This window comes from Zootermopsis nevadensis, unplaced genomic scaffold (genome assembly GCF_977971745.1).
Source record: "Zootermopsis nevadensis isolate Lab colony 2312 unplaced genomic scaffold, Znev_1.0 Znev_ptg000010l, whole genome shotgun sequence".
Lineage (NCBI taxonomy): Eukaryota > Metazoa > Arthropoda > Insecta > Blattodea > Termopsidae > Zootermopsis > Zootermopsis nevadensis.
Genome location: NW_028259142.1, coordinates 9,400,321 through 9,426,008, shown reverse-complemented (window position 1 = coordinate 9,426,008; position 25,688 = coordinate 9,400,321). Strand labels below are relative to the sequence as shown.

Genomic DNA, 25,688 nt, shown 5'->3' with positions numbered 1-25,688 from the left:
TGCAAGTCTCCCAAGAGTCGCATTACCTCAGGTTTTCAGATTTAAGTTATGTGTACATTGTCTGTAACCCATGCGTACTATATGCCCTTCCCATTTTTTCCACTTTAATTTGATCATCCCAATAAAATCGTGAAGAGAATAAATTACGAAGTCTTTGATGCGTATTTTTCAACTTTATTCTGTCACTTCCGCTCTATTTGATCAAAATATTCTACCCAGCAGCTTGTTCACAGACACCCTCAATCTGTGTTCTTCAATTGGGGCGAGAGTTAAAGATTTACATCTATATAAAACAGCAGGTGCAGGTTTAAGACGCCTAGCCGTACACACATCCCCTCTGTAGTACTTAGTCCTGGCAACTTTCTAACAAGTACGTAACAACCTACGTCTCTATCTGAAGACGCAACTCGGTAGAAGTAGTCGACGGAGTCTAATCAAATGTTCATTTTATTTGTTCATAATTTACCCAAGGTACTTCTCACTGTTGATGATTCCTTTAATGTGTTTCTGCTCTGTGAGTATTACTATGTTGAAATATGTTTGGTTTTAAACAGTGCCCTTGGTTTCCCCTGAGTTTGCGGAACAAGGATCATGTTTATGCAGGTTGAAATTCGTTTAAGCGGATATTTGTTTCCACGGATACTTGTACACATGTAAAACTCCTGGCAAAGTCGCCCTAGCCGGACAGGCCCTGGTAGAAGAGGCAGGCGAAGTGTGTCCCACAAAGATAGAGCAGAGGGAGCTCTTTAGTCATATTGAAGCCAACCCATCTAAGGGAATAAACCCTAACAAAAAATCCCGGCCCTCCAGGTTCGAGGGTTGTGCGGAGGGATGGTAGGCCTCCCACACAACATTTTACTTATTCGTAAGCTTCAAAAGAATCAGCCTTGGTAACAAACTAGTTATTAAAAAGGACAAACGATCAGGTATAAATGTTGCACTGAAAATGGCAATTTGGAATGTAAGAGGTTTGCTGACCAAAGAGATTGAATTGGATAAGGAAAGTAAGGAAAAGTAAACAATCTTGCCAAAACGGGAACAAAAACTAAGTTGGAAGGAACAAAATATTTGCAGAAATATGCTCTGATATATAGTGGTGTGGAACAAAAAAAACAAAAGATCGGCAGTGGAATAGCCATAGTCATAGATGGAAAATGGAAAAAAGAAAATAGAAAGCTGTGCTGTCGTAAATGAAAGAATTTTAATAACAAGATTCCAAATAAAAAGAGGACATATGACAGTGATTGGTATTTATGATCCTGAAGGAGGAATAGTTGATGGTACTGTAGCATTTTATGAAACCGTACAGAGAAACTTGTAAAGTGTTAGTGCAGGAGACCACGTAATTATTGCTGGGGATTTCAACGCCAGAGTAGAAAAGTAACTTATTTCTCAGGTTGTCGGATCTTTTGGAGAAGACCATTTAAATATAAATCGATGCGAGCTTAGAGACTATGCCACATATAACAACTTTAATATAACTAATATCTTTTACAAAAGGAAAAATATTCATAAATTAACCTCAGCAGAGAGAGGCCTGAGATTAGTTATTGATTACATCATTACGGACAGAAAACTATCCTCCCAGGTCAAGGATACACCGGTCTATATAGGAAGTGATATAAATTCCTATCATTACTCGGTAATCTCAAGTATACTAATTCTTGCAAGGTTGAGAAATCATCGCAATTATCCACGAACAAATACCGAAGTGGAAGAGGTCTTGTTAATTCATCTACTACAACAGGAAAACATCAAGCATCTGTATCGAACACGATTACCCACACAAATTGAACAAACTGCCATAAGCGACAACATTGAAGAAAAATGGGTAAACATCGACAGAATAACTAAAGATATGGCATCAGAAGTTTTAGGAAGAAAGGGAAAATACTGAGAGAGGAAAGGGTTAAGGATTTAGAACGAGGAGTTAGACAAAGTCATTATAGAAAGGAGACTAGCATATGTTGCACATTTACAAAAAAAATCTAAAGAAGCATAAAATAAAAAGAAATATAGCACACCGAGAATCGTGGGACAATTTTGTTAGTTAACCCTTCAGCGTGGAGTGCCGAACATCGCTCGTCATGACGTAATCATCCCATGGCGTGGAGTGCCGAGCACTGCTCGCATAAGGCTGCGGTCACACTGCAAGCGTATTCGCGCGAATTAATTGTCGGGCGTTATCGAGCGAGTTCGGGCGAACTTATAGTGGTAGTACTGCAAGCTACATCGCGCGAACGTTTGTGGCGCGAGCCTTCAGTATGAAAATGGAGCTAGAGAAAGAGAAGCGTTTGCTTAAGTTTTTAGTAGCTGGAAGGAACGCACGACCATGTTGGATGAATGATATTTACCAAAACAGAAGTGAAAGTGAATTTCACACAAGTTTTGATAAATTGCTTTCATGACTATTACAGGATGTCGTTGAATACATACCAATACATATTAAATGCTACTGAGGAAACAATAAAAAAGCAGAGTAATTTCCGAAACTGTATTTCACCATCAGAACGGTGCTGAATTCTTTGATAGATGAAATTTTCCTAATTCTGTGGGCTACATTGATAGGAAACATATCCGTTTGAAATGTCCAGAAAAATCGGGGACGCAGTTTTATAATTACAAACAATTTTTTCCATTGTTTTGCAAGCTGTTTGTTACGCAAACTATAAATTTGTGTGTGTTGATATAGGCTGGCACGGAAAGCAGAGTGATGGAGGAACCTTCGATGCATCAAGTTTTTACATACCCCTCGAAAATGGATCATTGAAATTGCCACAAAATGCAAATCTTCCTCATGTTTTATTAGGTGATGACGCGTATCCTTTAAAGACTTACCTGATGAAACCATATTCAAAAAGAGATTTATCAAGGGAAGAACACGTGTATAATTACAGACTCTCCAGAGCACGGAGATCAGTAGAATGTGCCTTCGGTATAATTGCAGCCAATTACTCTGAACCAGATAAAGCTGATTTAATCGTAAAGTGCATATGCTTGTTACATAATATTATTATTGAGGAGGAAAGTATTTATGATCCATCTATTACATCGTCAACACCACAAAATGCGAGCATAATAAATATAATCAATCACTATCAAATAATAGGTCAGCACAACAGGCTTGTGACATCAGATATGCATTTAAAAAGTATTGTAACAGTAGTGAAGGTATCATTATCCAACAGTTCAACGTTCCCTAATTATCTGTGCCACACACAATCCACTACTTCAACAAACATAAATGTAGAATTTGTACTGGTGTAGCAAGGAAGAGTTTGTAATAAACTTAAATTGCAATATTTAGTCACTAATTTTTTGCCATAACTTCCTTGAAACATCTCTGTTGTGATAAGTTTTAATTTTTTGGTCCCACAAAGTCTTCTCATTGAACACAAGATGAATTAATTTTTCAGTATCCATCTATTCGCGCGAATGGAAACAAACATGTTTGAACGACGAGCGATGTCGAGCGATACGCGCGATAACTTCGCTTGAAGTGTGACCGCATATGATATATAACATGACTCTGACAGATCGATTTTACCAGTGTTTTTCGACTTTGAAATATAGATCGATTTTTGAACTCAACTGCATTCAGCCTCTGCTTTGTGGCTCTCTCTAGGGAAGACGAATGGAGTAATATAGTTAAGGTTACGACGGCTGTGTAGGAATTAATATACCTGGAGGAAATAAACATAGAAAATAAGATTCGAAAATTCTAAAAATGTATGGCACTATGAGGCGAAAACTTAAAGGGAAATCTCGGAAAGGTACTCAAATGAAGTTTTATCAAGAGATTGCTGTTCCTACACTACTATATGAAATTGAATGTTGGACAATGAGGAAAAGAGACATAAAAATTGCAAAGAGCGGAAATGCGATTCTTAAGATCTGTGAAAGGCTGTGGAAGATTGGACAAAATCAGGATGAAGATACAAGAAAGGAATTAGGTTTATTTTCAATTAATGATAATAAAAGGACAAACAAGATTGGATAGAACACGAAGGAAGAATGGAGGAAGTACGAATACCGAAATAGGCCCTTTCAAATAAAATACATCTCATTTTCCGTAATTAAATGGTAGAAATATTTAAACAGTTATTGTCAATGAATATTACTTCAAGTTGGTGAACTTACGTAATTTGTGAGCCGCGTTGCTTGACGCCGCTAAGCATATTGCGAGAAACACAATGTACTTATTCATGGTTCGTAATCTGTTCTGCCTGCCTGAGTCAACTGCAGCTTCGGTAGAGGGGCTCCTTAAATAGACTTCACACAACCTTCCTAATGGATCAAGCGAGAGAGAAAGATTGGCACTTATAAATAAATTATAAATTAAAATCAAAGAACCTCCACACTGATGTATGAAGTTACAAGGTCACGTTTTTGTTTTGTTTTTGCATATTTCCCGTAGGCAAAACAAACCGGTTTTAAAATACAGGGTGATTCAAAAAGGACTTTACAACTTTGAAAGTGTATAGAAATTTATTCAGAAGGCTTACAGAATCGGTTAGGTGTCATTTTGTAGCAAAACAAATCAAGTGTTACCTCAAACAGTCATTTTGGTTCAATGTGATACTGCAGACATCCCACCTGAAATCAATTTCTTGCCAAACACGATCCAGCATATCCGGTGTCACTTCTGCAACTGCGGCGGTGATTCGAGCTTTGAGCTCAGTGAGATTGGCAGGCAAGGGTGGAACATACACACGATCTTTAATGAAACCCCATAAGAATAAATCGAGAGGTGTCAAATCTGGAGAACGAGGTGGCCATGCTATCGACCCTGTTCGACCAATCCACCGACCTGGGAAATGGTTATTGAGGAAATCCCGGACTTCTGTGAGGTAGTGAGGTGGTGCGCCGTCTTGCTGGAAGTGAATGCGTCCTTTTTGATCATCTTCGTCTAACTGTGGTATGAGAAAATTTTCGAGCCATTTTTAAATGCACTGCCGCTTGCGCTCGTGGTGACGGAATTCGGTACTACAGCACAACGTGAGTCAAACTTGATTTGTTTTGCTACTAAATGACACCTAACCGATTCTGTAAGCCTTCTGAATAAGTTTCTATGCACTTTCAAAGTTGTAAAGTCCTTTTTGAATCACCTGGTACAATGACTTTGTTAATGCGTAGATAATAATTAATGACACTTAGAACATCAACGTTTATGTTATATAAAACGTCGAGTCCCATCTTAGGGAAGAATAATTATTGAGGATAAAGTGCTAATTAACAAATTATTGTCCGGCTGCCAGCAGTGTAAAGTGGTCTTGGTAGCCTGAGAAGAATTCATCATAATTAATCGCGTGAAGCTACAGATCATGCTGTGTAATACTTCAGATATAACAAGAGATTGGAAAATCTGTACACTGAGGAGATACATAATTTGTATGTTCAACCATAAGACACTCTCTCCATTATTCGGGGACTAATTAACAGGGTTGCGGATTAATCGGTCGTCTGTCTGATTCACATAAGAATTAAAAATTAATTTAGAAAATGTTTTGTAAATGTTAGGACGTTTAAAGAAAAAGGGATAAAGACAACAGTGACAGTATGTAATTCAATAACATGAACAAATTGATATTACAATCTGAAGTTTACGACAATAGAACGTTATATCCATACTTTGAAACATTTTTAAAATACCTGGTTTATGCTGTATTACATTTTACATAACATTCTTTTTTGTTAGTAGAATTTTAAGAATTTAAGTAGATTGTGTGTCCGTAAGTACACTTACATATTGTTACATTTCCGTGTTTTCTTTAATTTTTTCGGATTTCCCGCTATTTCGATTGCCCAGAAAAACTCGTATAATCGGGAATTTACGTTGTTTTTTTAAGACAATGGGCTGTGGGGGCATGTGACAGGCATGGGGAGATAATTCGCACAAAAAATTAACAAAAAGTACGAAGGTAATAAGGCAGATCAGAGACATAAACGTTGATATAAGGTTAATTTTAAAACAGATCTGAGAAAGTGAACTGCATTCATTTTGCTCAAGGTGTCAGTAGCGGACTGTTATGTTCACTGTAATGATCCTTTGATTTTATAAAATTAGAGAACAACAATAATAATTGAAAATGATAAAGACTAGGAATAAGAAGAAGTGTCATGTTTCCCTGTACGGTACGTGTTGGTTCTTCGATATCCACATTTCACATTAAGCCAAGATAAGGAACAACCACCGCATATAACAATAAAGAGAGTTACGACAGGTAACACAACATCAGAATTTCCATCATCATGCATCAACCTGTACCATTCTGAAGATTTATGTGTTGTTTTTCTACAATCACGGTTTCCTGTAATGAATGCAGTGATTTTGTTACAGAGAACCTGGCTACATATTCACAGTTGATGTTATCTATCTGTAGTCGCATGAAGTTTTTGTGCTGCCATCTGTCACTGGTAATTACGAAATACTTGACGTAATATCTGGAGACTGCCCCATCATCCGTGCTGCCATCTACCAGCTACCATATTAACTATTTTTAATACAATCTAATTCTGGCATGGCAACCAAACATACATTGAATTGTTACATTGAATTTCTGCTGGTAGAAGGCATATTTTCTAATAAAAATAATAAGAGAATTCGGATTTCCTGCAAAGTTAGTACGATTGGTGAAAATGACCCTGACAAATACTTGCAATAATGTGAAAATACAAGGTATGGTCTCTGTCAGCTTTGAAACAGTGGCGGGCTTACGACAGGGCGACCCTCTGTCTACACAGCTATTTAACATTAGTCTAGAAAAGGTAATTAGAGCAATCAAAACAAACCCTGGAGGACACATCTTTAATAGAACCTGTCAGATACTCGATTACGCAGATGATTTGGTGGCGCTGGGAAGAAGCATGAAGTACCTCACAGAACCAGTGGAAGAGATAATTACTGCAGCCAAAAAAGTAGGCCTTGAGATTAACAACACCAAAAGCAAGTCCATGCTGAACAAGACGAGCGGAGCCAATGAGCCTGGGGCTGTAGAGATTGCTGGGACGGAATTTGAAAGGGTGGAGTCTTTCAAATACCCAGGCTCCTTGATCACAAGCTGTAATGACATCCTCACAGAAATAAAAGCAACAATTGCTGCGGGTAACAAATGCTACTATGCTCTAGGCCAAGTACTCAGGAAAAGGTATATCCACCAAAACCTTAAAGTGCTGTTGTACACTACTGGGCCAGTAATCAGATCTTTAAATATGATCGGCGTGGATCAGTTTAATGAAAAATAGCCACATAGAACACAAACTCTAAAAGAGTACATATTACCATTTATAAACACAATACAAAGAATTACAAACACTGGTTACACTGGTGAGGCGTCCGCTGGGTGACCAACACATAGTAATAAGTAAAACAAAAAACTTACCACAGCGGACGTCTCAACCGGCAGACCAACCGTACAGGGCTCAACCACAATCCAAAGTATAATTTAGAAAGACGAGCCGAGACGGAATTTGTAAAGTGTTTCTTGTGAAACCCTGTACCGAAGTGATCTCCCAGTTAGGCCACACAGCCTCAAGGAGTGAAAGGTATAGGTAAAGGGGTGGGGGAAACAACTGCGCATGGTCAAGAGGGCAAGTTAAGGAAAACAAAATAGTTCATTAGCCCTAACCTCTTGGTTACGGCTATCCATGGCACACTACTGTAATACGACCTATGGTATTGTATGGATCTGAATGCTGGACTTTAACATCTCTAGCTGAAAGAATGCTTATGTTCTGGGAAAGGAAAATTTTAAGGCAGATTTTTGGTGCAATATGTGACAATGGCCTATGGAGAATTAGAATGAATATCGAGCTGGAGGAGCTGTTCAAAAGCTCAGATATTGTAGCTCTAATAAAGGCAAGAAGAATAGAATGGCTTGAACATATACGTACTCCATATGAGTGATGATAGAGGATGCAAGATGATCATCAATAGTAAACCTCCTGGCAAATTAAAGAAAGGAAGACCGAAACTCCGGTGGATCGAAGACGTGGAGTCTCATCTTAAACGGGTGGGTGTAAGAGGCTGGAGAAGAAAAGCTCAGAATAGGGAAGACTGGGCATCGGTCGCATGAGAAGCCAAGGCTATACTTAAAGGGCCGTAGTGCTACAGAAGAAGAATAAGAAGGCATATTTTGTTGAAGGAAGTGATTTATTGACCACTCTAAAACTTCATACACATTTTCGTGGATACGAGTGCAGCAATCTGCAAACACATTATTTTTTTAAATTAAGGCGATACAAATATGAATAGGCCTACATGACAGATAATAAATGAAAGGTTGCTTCTATTCTCAATTGATATTCTTAAACGATAAAGAACATGACGTTAAATAGTGTGTGAACCAAAGAACACTGGAAGTTTTGTATAATCGAAAGAATGAACCTGTCCAATCTTATTTCTTAGGGTTCTTTTGAAGCATCATCAACCATTGCACATCGACTGAAAATGTTACTAGACCGAGTATCATAAATAATGGAATGCACTCAGAAAAGATACTTTTGTCTTTTTGGTGGAGTCACGCAGATGTGCATGTCCACTTGGCCGAATAACAGAGATGTGACACAAATCAGTTTGATGCTTGTCTTTGTGTTGAGCAGTGTTTGTTAAACTAATTCAAGTGACGTATATTGTCTAATGCCAGACTAACTAATTTTACAACGCCTTCTCTTCACTTTATACACTATTTCATTAATCCTTTTCATCACACTATACCAGTTTATGAAAACAAAATTATCGGTAGACATTTTTTTGTGCGTTCATAACACTACAGCGCATGTCGGTCGTCGTTCGTTTCTATAACATACGCGATGGTATTTTGGTAGGAATAATTATAATTACAGTTGAATAACACTTCCACTAATGTATAAAACCAATTAGGATTGGGAACGGAACGGTGTTGACTGTATTGCTGAACGACCAACGTTCTGCTTTCCTTGAAACCTTAAGGCTCAATCACATTAGTCAAATTGTTTGAATGCAAGTCGCTCGAATTGCAGCAGCACGAACTCAAGCTTATGTTCAAATTCAGGCAAGTCGTGTAAAACAAAAGAGTATCGACAAGAGCAAAGCATGCTGGTGTCGTGTAGCTGTTGACTTCCTGCTGAGTAAAATATCAAATATTGTGGCAAAGACGAAGAAGATTACGGACTGGATTACGGAAAGACACATTCGGTTGAACCAAGATGTACCAGGAGTTGGCTTCAAAACAGTTATATAAAAATAATAAAAAGTAACCAAAAGTAGCCTGAGAATGTCAAACCACACTAGGTTTGGTTTGTATAAATCTCAGTTTTACTCCGCTCTTCTTTGTTCAGTTCCTGGTTTTACTCTGTTTTCAACAACTTAATTTGTCTTCGAAAACAATTCTTAATCTTAAGTTATTCTCTCATTTCTTTACCTCTCGAATTTCTGTAGAAATATTATACTTGTCGCTTTCAACGTCCCGTATGATTTCATATTTTCTGGATCACTAAATTCCTGTGTGTTTTTATAAAGTACACTGTGTTTCGGAAGCTGGATCTGCGTCCTTACATAGGTTGAAAAGGTGGGAGGGGCATCGACTCAGTCGGGTCCGATAGAAAGAGCTAACCTCAACCACTGGACAACCTAAGTCAGTATAACTACACGCATACATCCACCTAAGATTAAGTTTCGTCAATGGAGATAGTAGGAAAATTTTAGAAACACATTAAAAGACCTAAAATTTAAAATAAAAGGGAAGTAAAAATCAAATACATGAAACCAAACCCAAAGACCCAATCCAGAAATACCAATGAGGAAGAAATTCAGAATTCAAGCGTAGTACAAAAACCCTCTAACCGATAACGCCGTCTATGGTTTAACAATACGTGAAATTTTTTACTCCAGAAGGATTTAAAGATAGCCGACCTATTTATGTTTTAAACATCAGCAAGCACAAAAACATAATAGTGAGAGATAGGACGAATTTAGTACTTGCCGTAGAATTTACACGCAAATGCCTGACAAAACAATGTACTACGTTAATCTATATGATTTGAAGCTTTCACGGCGACGTAACTCAATAAAATGTTCTAGGCGATCAGCTGCGTCAAATGCTTAAACAATAAATCCGACGTTTCAGGGACCGTCTCTCTCCATGGCTGATCGCCCAAGAAGATTTTATTACGTTAATCTAATCGGACAAAAAGAATTTTACATGTGATGTGGATAGAGACAATTAATGAAAACTATTAAATTGAACCGTTTAAAGGTTAAGAAACCATTGAAGTTAACTTAGGAGCAAGCATTTTTCAGCTATTCAAGGATATCTGTAAGGGAAGGGCAAGAACTGAAAGAATGTTTCTGTTTCTTTTGTTATTGAGATCGTGTATTCGCTGAAGAATTAAAAGAAAAGTGTTATCAATGAAGACATACGAGGTGCGTCCGTCTTCAGGTTCCTACACAGTTGGGCCCACTAGATAGAGCTAATCCCTATCTCCGGACAAAGTAAAAAAGTGAAAGTCCCGGAATAAAAAGGCATTACCACACCATCCATCCGTGGGACGTAAAAGAATAGATAGTAGAAATCAAAATTCATTAAACACGATAAAGCCAAAAACAAAAACTCACAAAAGGTGGGAATAAATACACATGAATATTAATTCGAAACTCGATGCACAACTTAGACTTCTTCAGAGATGACAGGTATCCAAACAGGAGATAAATCCAAACTAGGCTGGCTGATAGGATTGGCAAGTAGTGCCATGTGTGCCGCCTCCTTGTATTTTCTGTAGATGGTATTGGAGCCAGAGTATTATTAACAGAACCCAATACCATCTACAGAAAATACAAGGAGGCGGCACACATGGCACTACTTGCCAATCCTATCAGCCAGCCTAGTTTGGATTTATCTCCTATTTGGATACCTGTCATCTCTGAAGAAGTCCAAGTTGTGCATCGAGTTTCGAATTAATATTCATGTGTATTTATTCCCACCTTTTGTGAGTTTTTGTTTTTTGGCTTTATCGTGTTTAATGAATTTTGATTTCTACTATCTATTCTTTTACGTCCCACGGATGGATTGTGTGGTAATGCCTTTTTATTCCGGGACTTTCACTTTTTTACTTTGTCCGGAGATAGGGATTAGCTCTATCTAGTGGGCCCAACTGTGTAGGAACCTGAAGACGGAGATAGAGTCTCATCTCCGAAACGTCGTTTTACGTTTTATATTTACTAGACGATGGATAATATCCAAGTAAATTTTTATTCAATTGACGTAAATATTTGTCTGATTTATTTTCCAAGAACGGTGACAAGCAAGGAGACGTTCTGTCTCCATTGCTCTTTAACTTTGCCTTAAAATACGCCATCAGGGAAGTCCAAGTTAGGCAGGAGGGTTTGTAATTGAATACGACACATCAGCTATTGGCATATGCTCATGTTGTCAAATTATTGGGTGAAGATGTAAATACAATATAGAGGAACAACAGAAGCGTTACTAGAGCTAGACGAAAGGTTGGCCTAGAAACAAATTCAGAAAAAAATTAAGTACATTTTAGTATCCTTCCGGCAGACAGGCGGACAGAATTACCTTAGGGTGGCTAATAAATTCTTTGAAAGTGTGAAAAAGTTCAAATATTTGGGAACAATAACAAATAAAAATTATACACACGAGGAAATAAGAGGAGACTAAATTCTGGAAATGCTTGCTACTATTCAGTTCAAAACATTTTGTCTTTCCGTCTGATTTCTAAGAACCAAAAGATAACAAATACAAAGTAATTTTGCCTGTTGTTTTGCATGGGTGTGAAATATGGTCTTTCACTCTTAGGGAGGAAAATAGGTTGCAGTTGTTTGAGAATAGGGTGTTGAGGAGGATATTTGGGCATAGGAGAGAAGAAGATGGGGCATGGAGAAAACTGCATAACGATGAACTTAGTTTGTGTTCTTCCCACAGTATTATCATATTGGTTAAGTCTAGGAGAATGAGTTGGACGGGGCAGGGACCGCTCATCTTCCTGCCAAATGAGTACCGGAGCCCTTTTCAATTTCCTGATTTCGAGTCGATGAAGTTTAAAGACTTTGGAAGCACCCCAAGAAACTTCTTTTTGCTAGTGTCAAGAAAATATTTATTTTATAAGCTAAACTGCTCATTCTTAGAAGTGAAAAGTACTATTTACATAATTAAATATAGACAGTATGGTGTCATGGATGACATATGAAATGTAGTGTACCACACTATGAACGAAATTGCTATAATGTAAACAATAAATATATTTATAATCAAGATTGCTGTCTTCTGAGGCGCAGCGCCGTGATCGTGCTGATAAAGAAGGCAGCAGTCACTTGTGAAACATCGGAATAATTCTTTCAGACTTCACGAAACTGTAGCCTCTTTCGTCGATTCAGCGGTGAGAACCTCACCTGAGAACCTGGTATATGTAACGAAGTCCATAGTTCATAGTCCATAGTCATTCTAAAACTCCGAAAATTTTCAGCTAGTCAGATTATTTGTCTTTTATGATACCCTAAGATCCATTTCCGAGGTCATTATAACCCCTCCTCCCCCCCGGTACTACCCTGATGATTGAATCCAGCTTATGCACTCAAACTAGATTTCTTTATTTATTCTTCCTTCTGTGCCTAGATGATAACAATATGGAACTTAACATAGAGAAAATCAAAATTATATCGTTCGCACTTAAAACTAACAGTATTCATTTTAATTAATTTGTTAGTTAATCTTGCGTCGTCGTCAAACAATTTGTAGCCAAACAATTATGTCGTCAAACATTACTCGGCATTGTTGTGTTGGTATACCAACACAACATTGCCGAGTAAACAAATGACGCTTCACAATGACGAGATCACCAACTACCAAGACAGTCGCATGATCACTGCTCCAGAAGCAGCACATCACATTCTTGAAAATGAAGAGATCACTGACAGTTGGCCTCCGAAGAGCGACGTAAAGAACTAAAACATCAGACCTATTTAACAAATAAAGAAAAGCGAAGGAAGACACATTGATAAACGTAGAAAAACTTATTCAACAAGAACAGAAGCACAAAAAATAAAAACAGGCGAAGATTTTCAAGGGCGGGGTTGGACGTAGAAAGTTGACTGACCAAGAACAGTTGACCTCTGAAAAGCGACGTAAAGAATTAAAACATCAGAAGTATTTAACAAATAAAGAAAAGCATGTATTTATCAAATCATACATCGAAGATTGGCAAGGGTAGATTTGGGCGTTGAATGTTGACAGACCAAGAACAGTTGGCCTCTGAACAGCGATGTAAAGATTTAAAACATCAGAACTATTTAACAAATAAAGCAAATCGAAGGAAGACTTACATTGATAAGCGAAGTATTAAATATCAACAAAAACCTATAGACGAAAAAGGCGAAAATAACGAGAAAGAACGACTCTAGAGAAAGCGCTCCAGGAGATCTTGATGTTTTGTTAGTCAGTAAACTGTATTTTCATTGCCATGTAATTTTTTTTCATTCTCAGGCACTAAAGACCTCAGATCTTATTCGTATTATTACATATAATTTTTCCCCCTTTAGACAGCCTTGATGTTTTATACAATGCCTCGGTCGTATGGAATAATCTTACACAGACAGATTCAAATGAAGTAGAAAATATTCAAAGGAAAATTCCCAGTTTGCTCAATTACTGATTATTTGCAGTTTAATATCACACCTAAATATGAATTGATTTTATCTTCTTTAAATCTTAGAACACTATTCCAGACGACGACAACTTTATGCGTTACTTTTTGTTAATATTTTTAAGGGCAAAATAAATTGCCATTCCATCATGGACACTGTTTGTAGACGTGTGCCGGCGAGGCGAATAAGAGAATTTTCTACTTTTAGTGTGATCAGTGCGCTAAGACATAATCCTTCAGCCAGGTGCGTCATCGCTGCAAATGACGTATGTTAATCTTTAGACGTATTTAGCATAAACATTGTCTACCTTGAGGGCACGTTCTCAATAAGGGAAATTATATAGATAGGTTGTCTTGATAGATATTATAGTTTGGTTGTTTGTTCCTTTTATTTATTTAGCCTTTTATATTTATATTAGTGTTCCCTACGTGGATTGTTTGGTTTTATTTATATTTCTTCGTTTATTTTCTTTGTGTATAATATGGTTTTTATTTTGGGTTTGCCTGTAATTGGCTGTTATATTTATACTGTATATGTTTAGTTAATTTTTTTGTGTAATATTTTTCATTATTATGTTATTATTTTGTATATATTATCAGTGTTTGCCTGTTATTGGCTTCTTGCTGTTGGCAAACTCTTAATTAAATGAATTGAATTGAATATTCACACTATACAATCCAGCCTTAATAGGTGTTTTACTTTCATGTCTTGTTCTATCCATACACAAGGGCACACCATCAATGCTTCGCCGCTGGCGTCAGACGAGTCTGGATAATCTACGTTGGCCAAGATCGATATCTAATGACTGCCGATGTGTACACATATCATTCGTTCATTATTACATATACATTTACGTTTTGATCACATTATGCTCTTTCAGGAAAATATTAACAAACAGAAAATTAAGAGACAAGGTATCACGCAAGTTAATGCGTAACAGAGTAATCAAGACGCTGTTGCGGATTAACTTGCGTAGTATCTTTGGTTTGCATGAGTGAATCTCCGGGACGAAGAGCGAGCGAAGGACGCAGGAGAAGCAATGTAGTGTTGACAGCTAGGCTGATTATTTATGCTTTTGTAAATGCTGAATAAAATAAACCAAGTGGGTTAATCAAATGCAGATACAAAAACTAAACCTTCATTAGGATTTTGAACAGCAATCGTATTTTTCTTATGCTAGAATGGGATAATCCGCGTTTGACAAATATTCTTTTGCATTTATTTTGACGCTTATAATTGAATCCGCGTTGAACAAACCTGCGTTGAAATAGGATTTACCGTAGTACAAAAAAAAAATTTCTGTGATTTTGTTATCAGGGCTTGTAGAATATTCAAAAGTACGATTTTGAAATCATGCACAATAATACAAACACCACTTTAAATTTCATCCAAATTCGTCCAGTGTTTCTCGAGTTTAATCGACTGAAAAGACGGACGGGCAGACATGACGAGCCCATTCTTAAGCACTTCGTGCAAAGTACGCAAAGAAAGCAGAATTTAGAATCAAGATATAGGTTAACAAGCTGCATAAGCGTGATGTGCATACCACCTGCTAAATTTAAGATCGTCAATTTTTTAATTCACGAAACGGAAGATGGAATAGTAAGGTTGAAACATGTAATGTGAATATAAATACAATAATAATGATATACAGGTTGGAATATTATATATAAATAAATATATATGTATATACACATGTACATACACACATATCTACTGCACACAAGGATCAATCCCTGAGAATAATTTTCAAGATACTCTTGTTCTGTAGGTAATGAGAATTTATACCAAACTGAAAATTAAAACACATTTACAAACAGTGATTCTAAGGTTCATTTTGATAACACTTCTGTACAGAGCGACCAACGTTCGTTCATTTAATAATGTCCACTTCTTGGCCATCTATTCAAAATGCTTATAAAAATGTTCGGTATACATACACTACGAGTACATGTTTTGCCTTCTATGGGAACTTATCGACTTAACTCGGTCACGGACGTTATATGTGTGAACTATTACAACATTTAAATGCCCAATGCAAAGTACTTCGCAACATAATCCTCTCTAACTTTCTTTCAAGAGCTACGAACTCTTTACAGCCAAACTTGTCTTCATTGATAGAACCACGTTTCATTTATGGAAAAAGTTAATCGACATTACCTGAGACTTTGGGGGAACAGTAGTCATCACGAAGTTATTGAATATACGAGAGACATTACAAAGTTGAATGTGTTTTGAGCTTTGTCCCAAGAAAATACAATTGCTGAAAGTTCTGCCACTGCCATAGTTTACCTAGTAATTCTGGAGGAATTTCATACACCTTCTTTGGAAGAAGAGGGTTTCGATGGCTTGCTGTTCCAAGAAGACTGAGACTTCTTAAAAACAAAGGTTACAGAAAAATGGACTGGCAGTGGCGGGACTAACACTTGGCATCCTTTTTCGACTGCCCTCACTCCCCTTAATTCTTTCAGTTTTGGCTACATCAAGGATGCTGTGTACGTGCTAACATTGACCACCTCCTTGCCGGAAAGATAACGTGTGCATTAGCTACAATTACCGTCGACTCGCTTCTTGAATTGTGAATTGAAATTGAACGCAGTAATGATAGCTGCTGGGCCACTCATTGTACATCCGTAAATAAAGGTCACAAAAACTTTATCTTATACAGAGTGAGTCAGAAGTATGGTTGGAATATTTAAGGGCATGTTCTTGGAATCAAAACATTAACAATAATTCACATGAACATGGGGTCGGAAATGCTTGCTTAACTAGATACCACTGAATTGTTCTTCTAATGCCACTCTACTGAACTTTGGACTTTCATCCCTTCTATTAACTCAGATAACAGAATACCAGGAACGAGTGGTGTTAGTGCGACGTCACCACATTTTGATTGCATATCTGTTCATGTTTCAGCAAAAAGAAAGTCTACGATTTAGTTTACAAGTGCTCTAATCTGCTAGATGGAGGTTTGAAGAATTGACTTACATCCGTCTAACACCTGGCGAAATGGTATGCAACGCAAGAACATCGCGTAGCCGTTATGCAGAAAAATTTGCTAACAGACGCTTGTCATCGGAATCTACATTTATTTCTGTGGATCGTCGTGCCAGTGAAACAGGATCACTGTGCCGGACCGTCCTGTCGTATTTATATCGCTGTCGGTGGTTTTGGAGGACACAGTCGAAGCAAGTCCACATTCTAGTTTTCACCGGATTGCTGCTGGGAAGAACCACCTCACACTCTAACGTGTCACGAATTTTAGCTTTCCACAATCAGCCAGAATTAGATACATCGCAATAAACACTGTTACAGAATTTGTGTTCCCCATTCTGTTATAATATCTAGGCTAAGAATTATTTCCGACCCCATGTTTATAGAAACATTTTTATTGTTTTGATTCCCAGAATATGGCCTTATATTATCCAATAAACGTTTGACTCAATCTGAATAATACTCAGATGCGTTCAATTTTTATTTCTGTGAATTAAAGTTCATGAAAAATGTTACAGTAAAATGCTTTACGTTTTATTTGTTCAACCTGTAAGGTAACGTCACACCGTTACGCGCCATGTAAGTGTGCATGGGAGAGTGTATTTATACTTCATATTAGGAGCCTGAAATCTGCTCTGCATTTGTTTCACTGACATTGATTGAGTAGACAGCTGTTGTCTGATCCATGCAATTGCCAAAATACAGGTTCAGTGACCAGGTTATATGCTGAAATACTCAAGTTGTTTATTTATTTTAACAGTCATATTTAATGAACTGTATTTAATATCTGTAACTGCTATCCACATCTTAGCGAAAGCTCATAATTACATCATAAATTGTAAGTTTACTGCAAGGAACTATGTAAAGATTTTTCTTGCTTAGTATATTGCTTAAACGATTTCCTAGCAATGACACTGCATTCACGTTCCAAGATAAGAAACAGAGACTCAGAAGGACTGAATTTGCCTCATGTGGTTTCCCTACTAACTTGTTTTGTCTTGTATGATATGACCCTGAGAACGAGGACGACGATGGTTCTCGATACGCTTTTGTTTTCGCCATTAAACCAACTTACACGGCTGGTGGCCCGAGAAGAATTCATTACATTTTTCTGTCGTCTCAGAAGTTATTGGCATAGGACAATTTCCAAATAAGTAAATTGTATTCAACGATGTCACACGCAATCTATAATGCTTTGTGATGTCCCTGGCATGCGCGATGAACAAGAAGGAGACATATTTACGATCGATATTCTCCTATTGTTCTTTCATAACTTATTGGATATGACAGGAATAATTGTGGAAGATGGATCTGACAGAGAATTAAAGTCTGAGTAAAATAATAGAAAAATTGCATTACTGCGATTATTTCTTATTTTAACTATTTAAAAAGCATATAATAACCGTAAAGCGTATAATAACCATATGTATAGTAACGAAAATTAAATTTATCAGCTTAAGGTTTCACAAAAACTATTCAAATATCAAGTTTCCTTACTATTGGTAGTTTTAAAATTTGTTATAAATAATGCGGTTACAAAGCATGATAGACTAGCTTTGGAAAGAAACATTCTAGATACAATTAGATTTCTTTACTTATTTACTTACATAGTAGCTTACATTATAAATCAACACTTTTTACACTCATGTACAATGTCTAGTATAATGTCAAATTCTTAAATAATGCGAGCACATGACTAAAATAAATACAACGAAAATATGCCATTCAGGGACTGAAATAAAAACAACCCAAATACGCCATTTAGAGTAACAGCCTATACGTACACGAAATATCAAGGAGGATTGTGTTTCTCTATGATAAATAGAACTGGGAAAGTGTGAACAGTTAAGTTGTTTGAGTACCTAAAATGTGTGCTTATTTTACCTTCAGTATACTAAATTTGTTATCGGCCTTTTGAAAATGATATTGGTCTCTGCTGACACTGAGGTCACAGAAATTACACATTTATACTAGAATTGAATGAGAACTCGTATAAACAAATTTAAATAAAATCCTTTCTTAATGTGCCTTCTGATGTGTGATTACAAAAGTTCAGGCGTTATGAAATGCCTTGGCATCTTGAGTGATAAGAAAACAAACAGATTTATGACTTTGTTTAATCTGTCGGCGAAATATTAGTTGAATGAAACTTTCAAAGTGTGCGACCCAGATTTTGATAGCACACTCTACCAATCTGTTAACACAGCTCATCAATTCAGTCGAAGGCGTTTTCGGTATCTCCTGGAAAAGACTGAGTTCCGAACCAGAACACTTGGTGAGTCATAACGGCTTCTACCGATAGTATCTATGTCGGTATTTCAACTAAAACCACACCATTTGGAAGTTGATTCTACGCCTGTCTTCAATTGGGTAGACAAAAACCACTTTGTTGTTCACGGAGGTCATGTTTGAGAGTTGTTCCCCCGCGGCACCCAACACAGTGCCGTGTTGTCCTACCATCTGAAGACACATTTGTGAACCAACTAACGAAACACTGTGATTGTAATTGAACAACATTTTGGCCGTGGATAACATCCAAACGAAGAATTATATACGCTTTCTTACTTAGTTTGCAGTGGTAGTTAAAGTAAGAAACATATTATGCCCTGTAAGCGGTATAACAAGCAGGCCTTTGTCGTAGTTGCTCGAATTTCACATTGTAAAATGACGCCATCCACTCGCCATATGTTGTAATGCATTTCTTCCTTATTACAGACAAAATGTGCCAATGAGAGGAATAACTAGGGTTTTTAGTAGATACACGCAAACGTTCATGCATGCACGCACACACACACACTTACTTCAGCTGTTAAATAAGAATCTAAGAATACTTAGCTTAGCAACAACATGAGGAAATAGGAATACACATATTAAAATAATATAAAAACTTCTATATGTTGTTTCCAGTAAAGGAATCAGTTCAAGGAACTTCAAACTCTAGTCAACTATAAATTTCGTTCTGTATAAAGTCAGTTGTATTCTAACAGACCAGCGTATTTGAATTCTGTAATAGGAAATCTGTATTGTTAAATATGGACACAGTCATAAAGTAATTGTACCTGATTAAAAAACCTAACATACTTATGTTGTAACGGGGCAAACTTTGCTTTGATGTCCGTGCGCTTACTCCACTTCTATTGTTGGTATATTATGGCTTATATTAGTTTGATATTCATGACTTGTGACATGTGATAGTTTCTGATTTCTGGATTCTATTATTGGTGATGTCTGGCATCTGTTTGCCATCTGTGACTTGCAAGATTATGGAGTTTCATAAATTCAAATTGTTACATTCTTTCAAAGTGTTTTTGTACTTTAGTCATTCTTTTGACGAAAGGCCGCGTGGGCAAGTCATGATATTGTTTTCTCAATTTTAGTATTGTGGAGTTGCTCTTAAGAGAGTATACATGGTGCATACGTATAGAGACTGACACAGGTGTTGAGTTTTGTGTGAATGAAGGTGTACAGCCTAGAGGCACGGCTATTCATTCTGTATGAAATGGTTTAATAAAGTAGATGCCAGTGAAAGAGAAGTTTTGCTACACATGATTTATATTCTTTATTAGAAAATATTTTAAGTCTGTATAACTACATATCAGAAGGACTATATTGTGACAGAGAGTCTGGAAGGAACTGTTGTACTGGACGGACTTATAGACTTCAGAACTAATTATCTGCCTCTGTGATCTGTTTTCGATCAAGGGACCCTTGAGACGAATACACTGAGAAGCTGAGTAAACTGGTTCGAAAAGCTGGAGTGGTTATATTGAAGTATATGAGATCGAATGCAACGTATAACTTCTAAAACATGCAGTTAACGGGTCTGACTCATTCGGCAAACATTTCTTTGAATGGAATCTTCTTGTAGATGTTCGAAAGAATTCTGTGCACTATGCTGCCTAAGGCGTGGGACATAGGCTTGCCAAGGTCATCAATGACGAGACGCCAGTTTTCATTGAGAAATGTGTTCATGTTGTCACCTGTAAAGACACAAATGTCAGCAACTGAATTTTCTCTGTTTTTACAAACCGACCTATTTCACTGATTACATAATTACTATAATATGATTAGCCTCTTATTTTATTAGTTAACGAAGTGTCACATTTCGCTTTTGAACAAATAATATAAATGTTTCGTTAAATGTAATGAGTTAGTGCTGCAAAACAGAATTCTATAACAAAACACCCCAAGCCATGTGTGTATTTTCTTTCCATCGTTACTACAAGACTGAATTTCCATGTGGTGTACTTAGATCATTACATTAGCTATTGACTGGTAATTTAATAACGAAATACAGTGACTTCAAACATGACGCTCAAGGGAAAGCTACCATAACCGCAAAAACATTACTATTTTCTGAAATTATTGCTCCTTAAGTAACTTGAATATATTTTTCATGTGAAGATTTCTTGCTTCGGGTGTATTTTAAAGGGCCACTTCCTTCCGAAAATTATAAATTTATCTCTAAATAACCTCCCAAATAAGTGCCCACGGAAATGCCTATCTAAATAGGTTAACTAACTGTCTAAATTATTAAGTGGCTAGATATTTTTCATATAGCAATCCGGATTCGCTTTTATTCATATTATGTATTTATTATTACCTGGCTGTTGTCAAGCACTTAAATGAATTAATTGAATTGAATAAGTCCAAGCAGGCACCTTCAACATTTTTCTGAGCCAAAAGACCACATACATTTATATAATAATTAGTTTCACATAGGCTGTGTTTACTATAGAATTTAGTGTCAATTTTCCACCGTAAATTGACGGTATGATGTTCTTCATTCTGAAGTGTCATACACTTTGTACTTACTTCATTGCTCTTGTTGTCCAGACGCGTTCTTGTTTTGCATTATCCCTCCCCCTTTCCTAATATTTATCAGTTCAGTTGTTCCTGTTCAAAATATTCGTTATGATTTCAGTTCAAAAAAGAGGATCCCATGGATTCTTTCTCTTTATTAGGTTGTAAAATTTTTCGCTGTTGAATTGGAATTCCCTAATTGAATTCATATATGCAGACATACTTATAAGTATGTTCTTGTTCAGTATATAGGACCTCACCGAGAAATTTATTCCCGTTGAAAAGGTTCTCGACGTGCACTTTCATCAACTTCACATCGAAATCGAAGTCATAAGCTTGCGGAATCACATACAGTTCACCGTCCTGTAACGTGGTCAGGGAGTAGTTTGTTGAATAATTGCAACTGAGCCCATCTGAGAAAAAAAGAACTTTGTCAACAAAACAGATATCGGAGGCTTTTAATAAGTCTAATAATTGATTCTACTGTTAAAGAACTTCTTATGTTCATCAAGACGTTGAACCATTGGTTATTAATGAAATTGTTCAAGTACACAAATTAAAAACTAGATGAAAATATAATTAATGTGAGTAGGTAAGAGCCTGAATGTAAGCGATCGTGATCAATTTGACATTTCTGTCCTACATTCCTTTGGACAGAATGAGGAGGATAGAGGTCGCCAATCCTTTTTCGGTGATGGGAAACTAAGATAAGTGTAATATTTGTATCCTACGGGCTATTAATATACAATAAAGGCGTGCGGAGGTGATTAAATGACTAATATTTTTATATACCTTGTACTGTCTTAACAAGACCTTTTCAAACACTGAACACCCTCCATCTCACAAGAACAAGCCTGCTAAAAGTAGGTTAATTTTGTAATTTCCTGAGAAATGTAATTATAATGCCTTGAAACTAAGAGCAGTTTAGGCGAATAAATAAAAATAAAAATATATTTGAACCCGCAGTCCAAGTAGGTACATGTTGAGACCACCGGTTGAGAAATACGTATTTATGGTATTGACACATAGCGACTGTTACTCATTAATGTTCTTTACTGCTCTTCATTAGAACCACCACCAGAAGCCAGTCCATTTCTTTGGAACCCAGGCTTATGATACTTGTTCTCTTTATTTGAAGTTCTTTAGTTAGCTTTTTGTATGATTTCATTGTTAATCGCATGCCACAATTATCTTCTTTCATCCTTTATTCGTCCTACATAGAGCAAGGACGAGAGGTAGACAAGCATGGCTTCTGATGAGAGCAAAGTGACTGATAATATTCCCAATTCCTATGCCGTATCATGTAAGTCGTTATTACTTTAATAAAATCTAGGTATTGATGCGCCTTATGCCATTTTTACACAGATGTCGCAGGTCATTGTTGTTATGTTGGTCATTTAGGCGCTCATCGTTTGCTATGTCATTTTTGCACAACATTGACTTCCGTTCAATGTTATTAGGTAGGTTTTGCACTGACGTGATCCCAGGTCCCATTGTTACCCCAGTGGAAATTTTGGATCTACGCTGAAGGGTTAAAATCACACTGGTAGTAACAGAAATATTGTTTTCGAGAGTTAAGGAAGTTCCAGATAGGCAGCCTAGGATGCAAGTGGTGATTTGCGCTCGTAATCCACTTATGTCTGTGTGGAGAACGTTGGTATTTTGTAGAACGATATTTCTCGCACCTCTTTGCCACTTTTCGCTGTCCTTAGTATCCTCATTCATTTATTAGTTTTATAAACCTGGCTTTAATAACTTACAGCTTTTTGGAGTATTCCCAGCAATTTTTGTCTCCAACTTAGAATACCAGAGCACAGCGCTCCTTTCGGAGCTCCTCAGGGGGTTGGTCAAGTTTTTGAAATGCAACCCCCGAATGGGGGGTTAAAACACTTGACCAACCCCCCTTCGGAGGGCTTGGTCAAGTGTTAGTTTAGTGTCTTAAGTAATTTGTTGTGTTGGTACAACAATGCCTAGTAAACAAATATAACGTAACATTTTTTGATGACGTCATTTTTTGACGACAAATAGATTGACGACGACGACAAATCACGAATTTTTATAATACACTAGAGCAGAGCGCTCCTTTCGGAGCTCCTCGGGGGGTTGGTTGCGTTTTAAAATCTTGTGTAAGAAACTAAACCAACCCCCGAATGGGGGATAAAAACACTTGACTTCGGCATTGTTGTGTTGGTATACGCAACAATGCCGAGTAAACAAATGTTTGTTTGATGACGTGTGTTCTATTGTAACCAACCAATTTTATTGTTGTGTTCTATTATAACGAACCAATTTGATTGTTGTGTTCTACTATAACCAACCAATTTGTAGCCATTTGTTTACTCGCCATTGTTGTGTTCTATTATAACGAACCAATTTGATTGTTGTGTTCTATTATAACCAACCAATTTGTAGCCATTTGTTTACTCGCCATTGTTTGATGACGTGTGTTCTATTATAAACAACCAATTTGATTGTTGTGTTCTATTATAATATATATAATATTGGTACAACAATGCCGAGTAAACAAATGTAACGTAACGCAACCAACCTTGGTTAGTCCCGAAGGGGAGTTAGTTTAGTGTCTCATTCAAGTGTTTTTACCCTTGAGTAAGAAACTAAACTAACCCCCCCGAATGGGGGGTTTAAACACTTGACCAACCCCCCGAAGGGGTTGGTTGCGTTTTAAAATCTTGAGTAAGACACTAAACTAACCCCGGTGTATAAACAAATATAAGGTGATATTGTTGATGACGTCATTTTTTGACAACGATGGCTAATCCTTTCGGAGCGCTTCCTGTAATCTGATATTTTACTTCTTTACGTCGCTGATCAGAGGCCAACAGTTCTTGGTTAGTCAACTTTCTACGTCCAAACCCACCCTTGCAAGTCTTCTTTTTTTCTATTCTGTTTTTTTTAATAGTTCTGATGTTTTAGTTCTTTACGTCGCTGTTCAGTGGCCATCTGTTCTTGATCAGTCAACTTTCTACGTCCAGCAACACCATTGCTAATCTTCGTCTGTTTTATCTTTTTCTTTTTTTCTCTTCTGTTCTTGTTGTATACGTTTTTCTATGTTTATCAATGTAACTCTCCCCTCGTTTTTCTTCATTTGTTAAATAGGTCTGATGGATTAGCTCTTTACGTCGCTTTTCAGAGGCCAACTGTTCTTGGTTAGTCAACTATCTACTTCCAACCCCACCCTTGCAAATCTTCGTCTGTTTTTCTACGTGTGTTATTAATATGGTCTCGTTTAACAATGTAAGTCTTCTTTCGCTTATCCTTATTTGTTAAATAGATCTGATGTCTTAGTTCTTTACATCGATGTTCAGAAGCTAACTGTTTTAGGTCAGACAACTTTCTACGTCCCTTGTAAGTCTTCGTTTGTTTTCTTCTGCTCTTCTATTCTTGTTCAATAAGTTTTTCGCTTTTCTTCATTTGTTAAGTAAGTCTGATGTTTTAGTTCTTTACATCGCTGTTCAGAGGCCAACTGTTTTTAGTCAGATAACTTTCTACGTCCAATCCCACCCTTTCAAGTCTTCGTTTGTTTTCTTCTGCTCTTCTGTTCTTGTTGAATAAGTTTTTCTGCGTTTATCAATGCAAATCTCCCTTCGCTTTTCTTTGCTTGTTAAGTAGGTCTGATATTTTAATTCTTTACGTCGCTGTTCAGAGACCCACTGTTCTTGGTCAGTCAACTTTCTACGCTCAATCCCACCCTTGCAAATCTTCGTCTGTTTTTCTACATATGTTGAAGTTGTTGGAGTTGGTACTTCAAATACTTGATAACGTCTTCTTTCACTTACCTGATGTTTTAGGCCAACTGTCAGTCAATATTCAAGAATGCTAAGTGCTCCTTCTGTAGCAGTGATAATGCGACTGGCTTGATATTTTTTGATTTCTTTGTTGTGAAGCGTTATTTGTTTACTCGGCATTGTTGTGTTCCACAACGATGCCGTGTAAACAAATATCTGTTGACATTGTTGATGACGTCATTTTTTGACGACAAATTGGTTGACGACAACGAGGAATCAGAAATTTTTATAGTAAAAGAAAATTGGTTGACGACAACGAGGAATCAGAAATTTTTATAGTAAAGAAAATTGGTTGACGACAACGAGGAATCAGAAATTTTTATAGTAAGAAGAAGAAAGAAGATAAGAAGCACAACGATTTTCTGTCTGCTAGTAATGCAGCGCACTTAATTCTCGCGTACATTATGTGTTAGTAACACTAACCAAAGGAGGCTTCATAGAGTCCT

The 25,688-nt window shown here is 36.9% G+C and overlaps 1 protein-coding gene and 2 long non-coding RNA genes across 4 annotated transcripts in view; 1 reads left to right on the top strand and 2 right to left on the bottom strand.

Moving 5' to 3' along the window:
• The window catches only part of LOC110839937 (uncharacterized), a 193,530-nt gene that overhangs the window by 53,605 nt on the left and 114,237 nt on the right, over window positions 1-25,688 (top strand). The window lies entirely within an intron of this gene.
• LOC147874240 (protein takeout-like) overlaps window positions 1-25,688 on the bottom strand; it is a 68,701-nt gene that overhangs the window by 21,434 nt on the left and 21,579 nt on the right. The window contains exons 1-2 of one of the 2 annotated variants that reach the window (XM_087346025.1): window positions 7,383-7,497; window positions 4,141-4,287 (exon numbers count right to left, since the gene is read on the bottom strand). In XM_087346025.1, the coding sequence (XP_087202151.1) occupies window positions 4,141-4,207 (67 nt within the window). In that variant the 5' untranslated portion in view covers window positions 4,208-4,287; window positions 7,383-7,497. Of the gene's footprint in view, window positions 1-4,140; window positions 4,288-7,382; window positions 7,498-25,688 lie in introns of those variants that run through there. The other variant, XM_087346023.1, reaches the window with a different exon arrangement.
• Window positions 20,180-25,330, bottom strand: LOC147874242 (uncharacterized). The gene is made up of 3 exons (XR_015534398.1): window positions 25,234-25,330; window positions 21,697-21,849; window positions 20,180-20,613 (listed from the first exon to the last, which is right to left on the bottom strand). It is a non-coding gene; the product is annotated as an uncharacterized LOC147874242 (long non-coding RNA).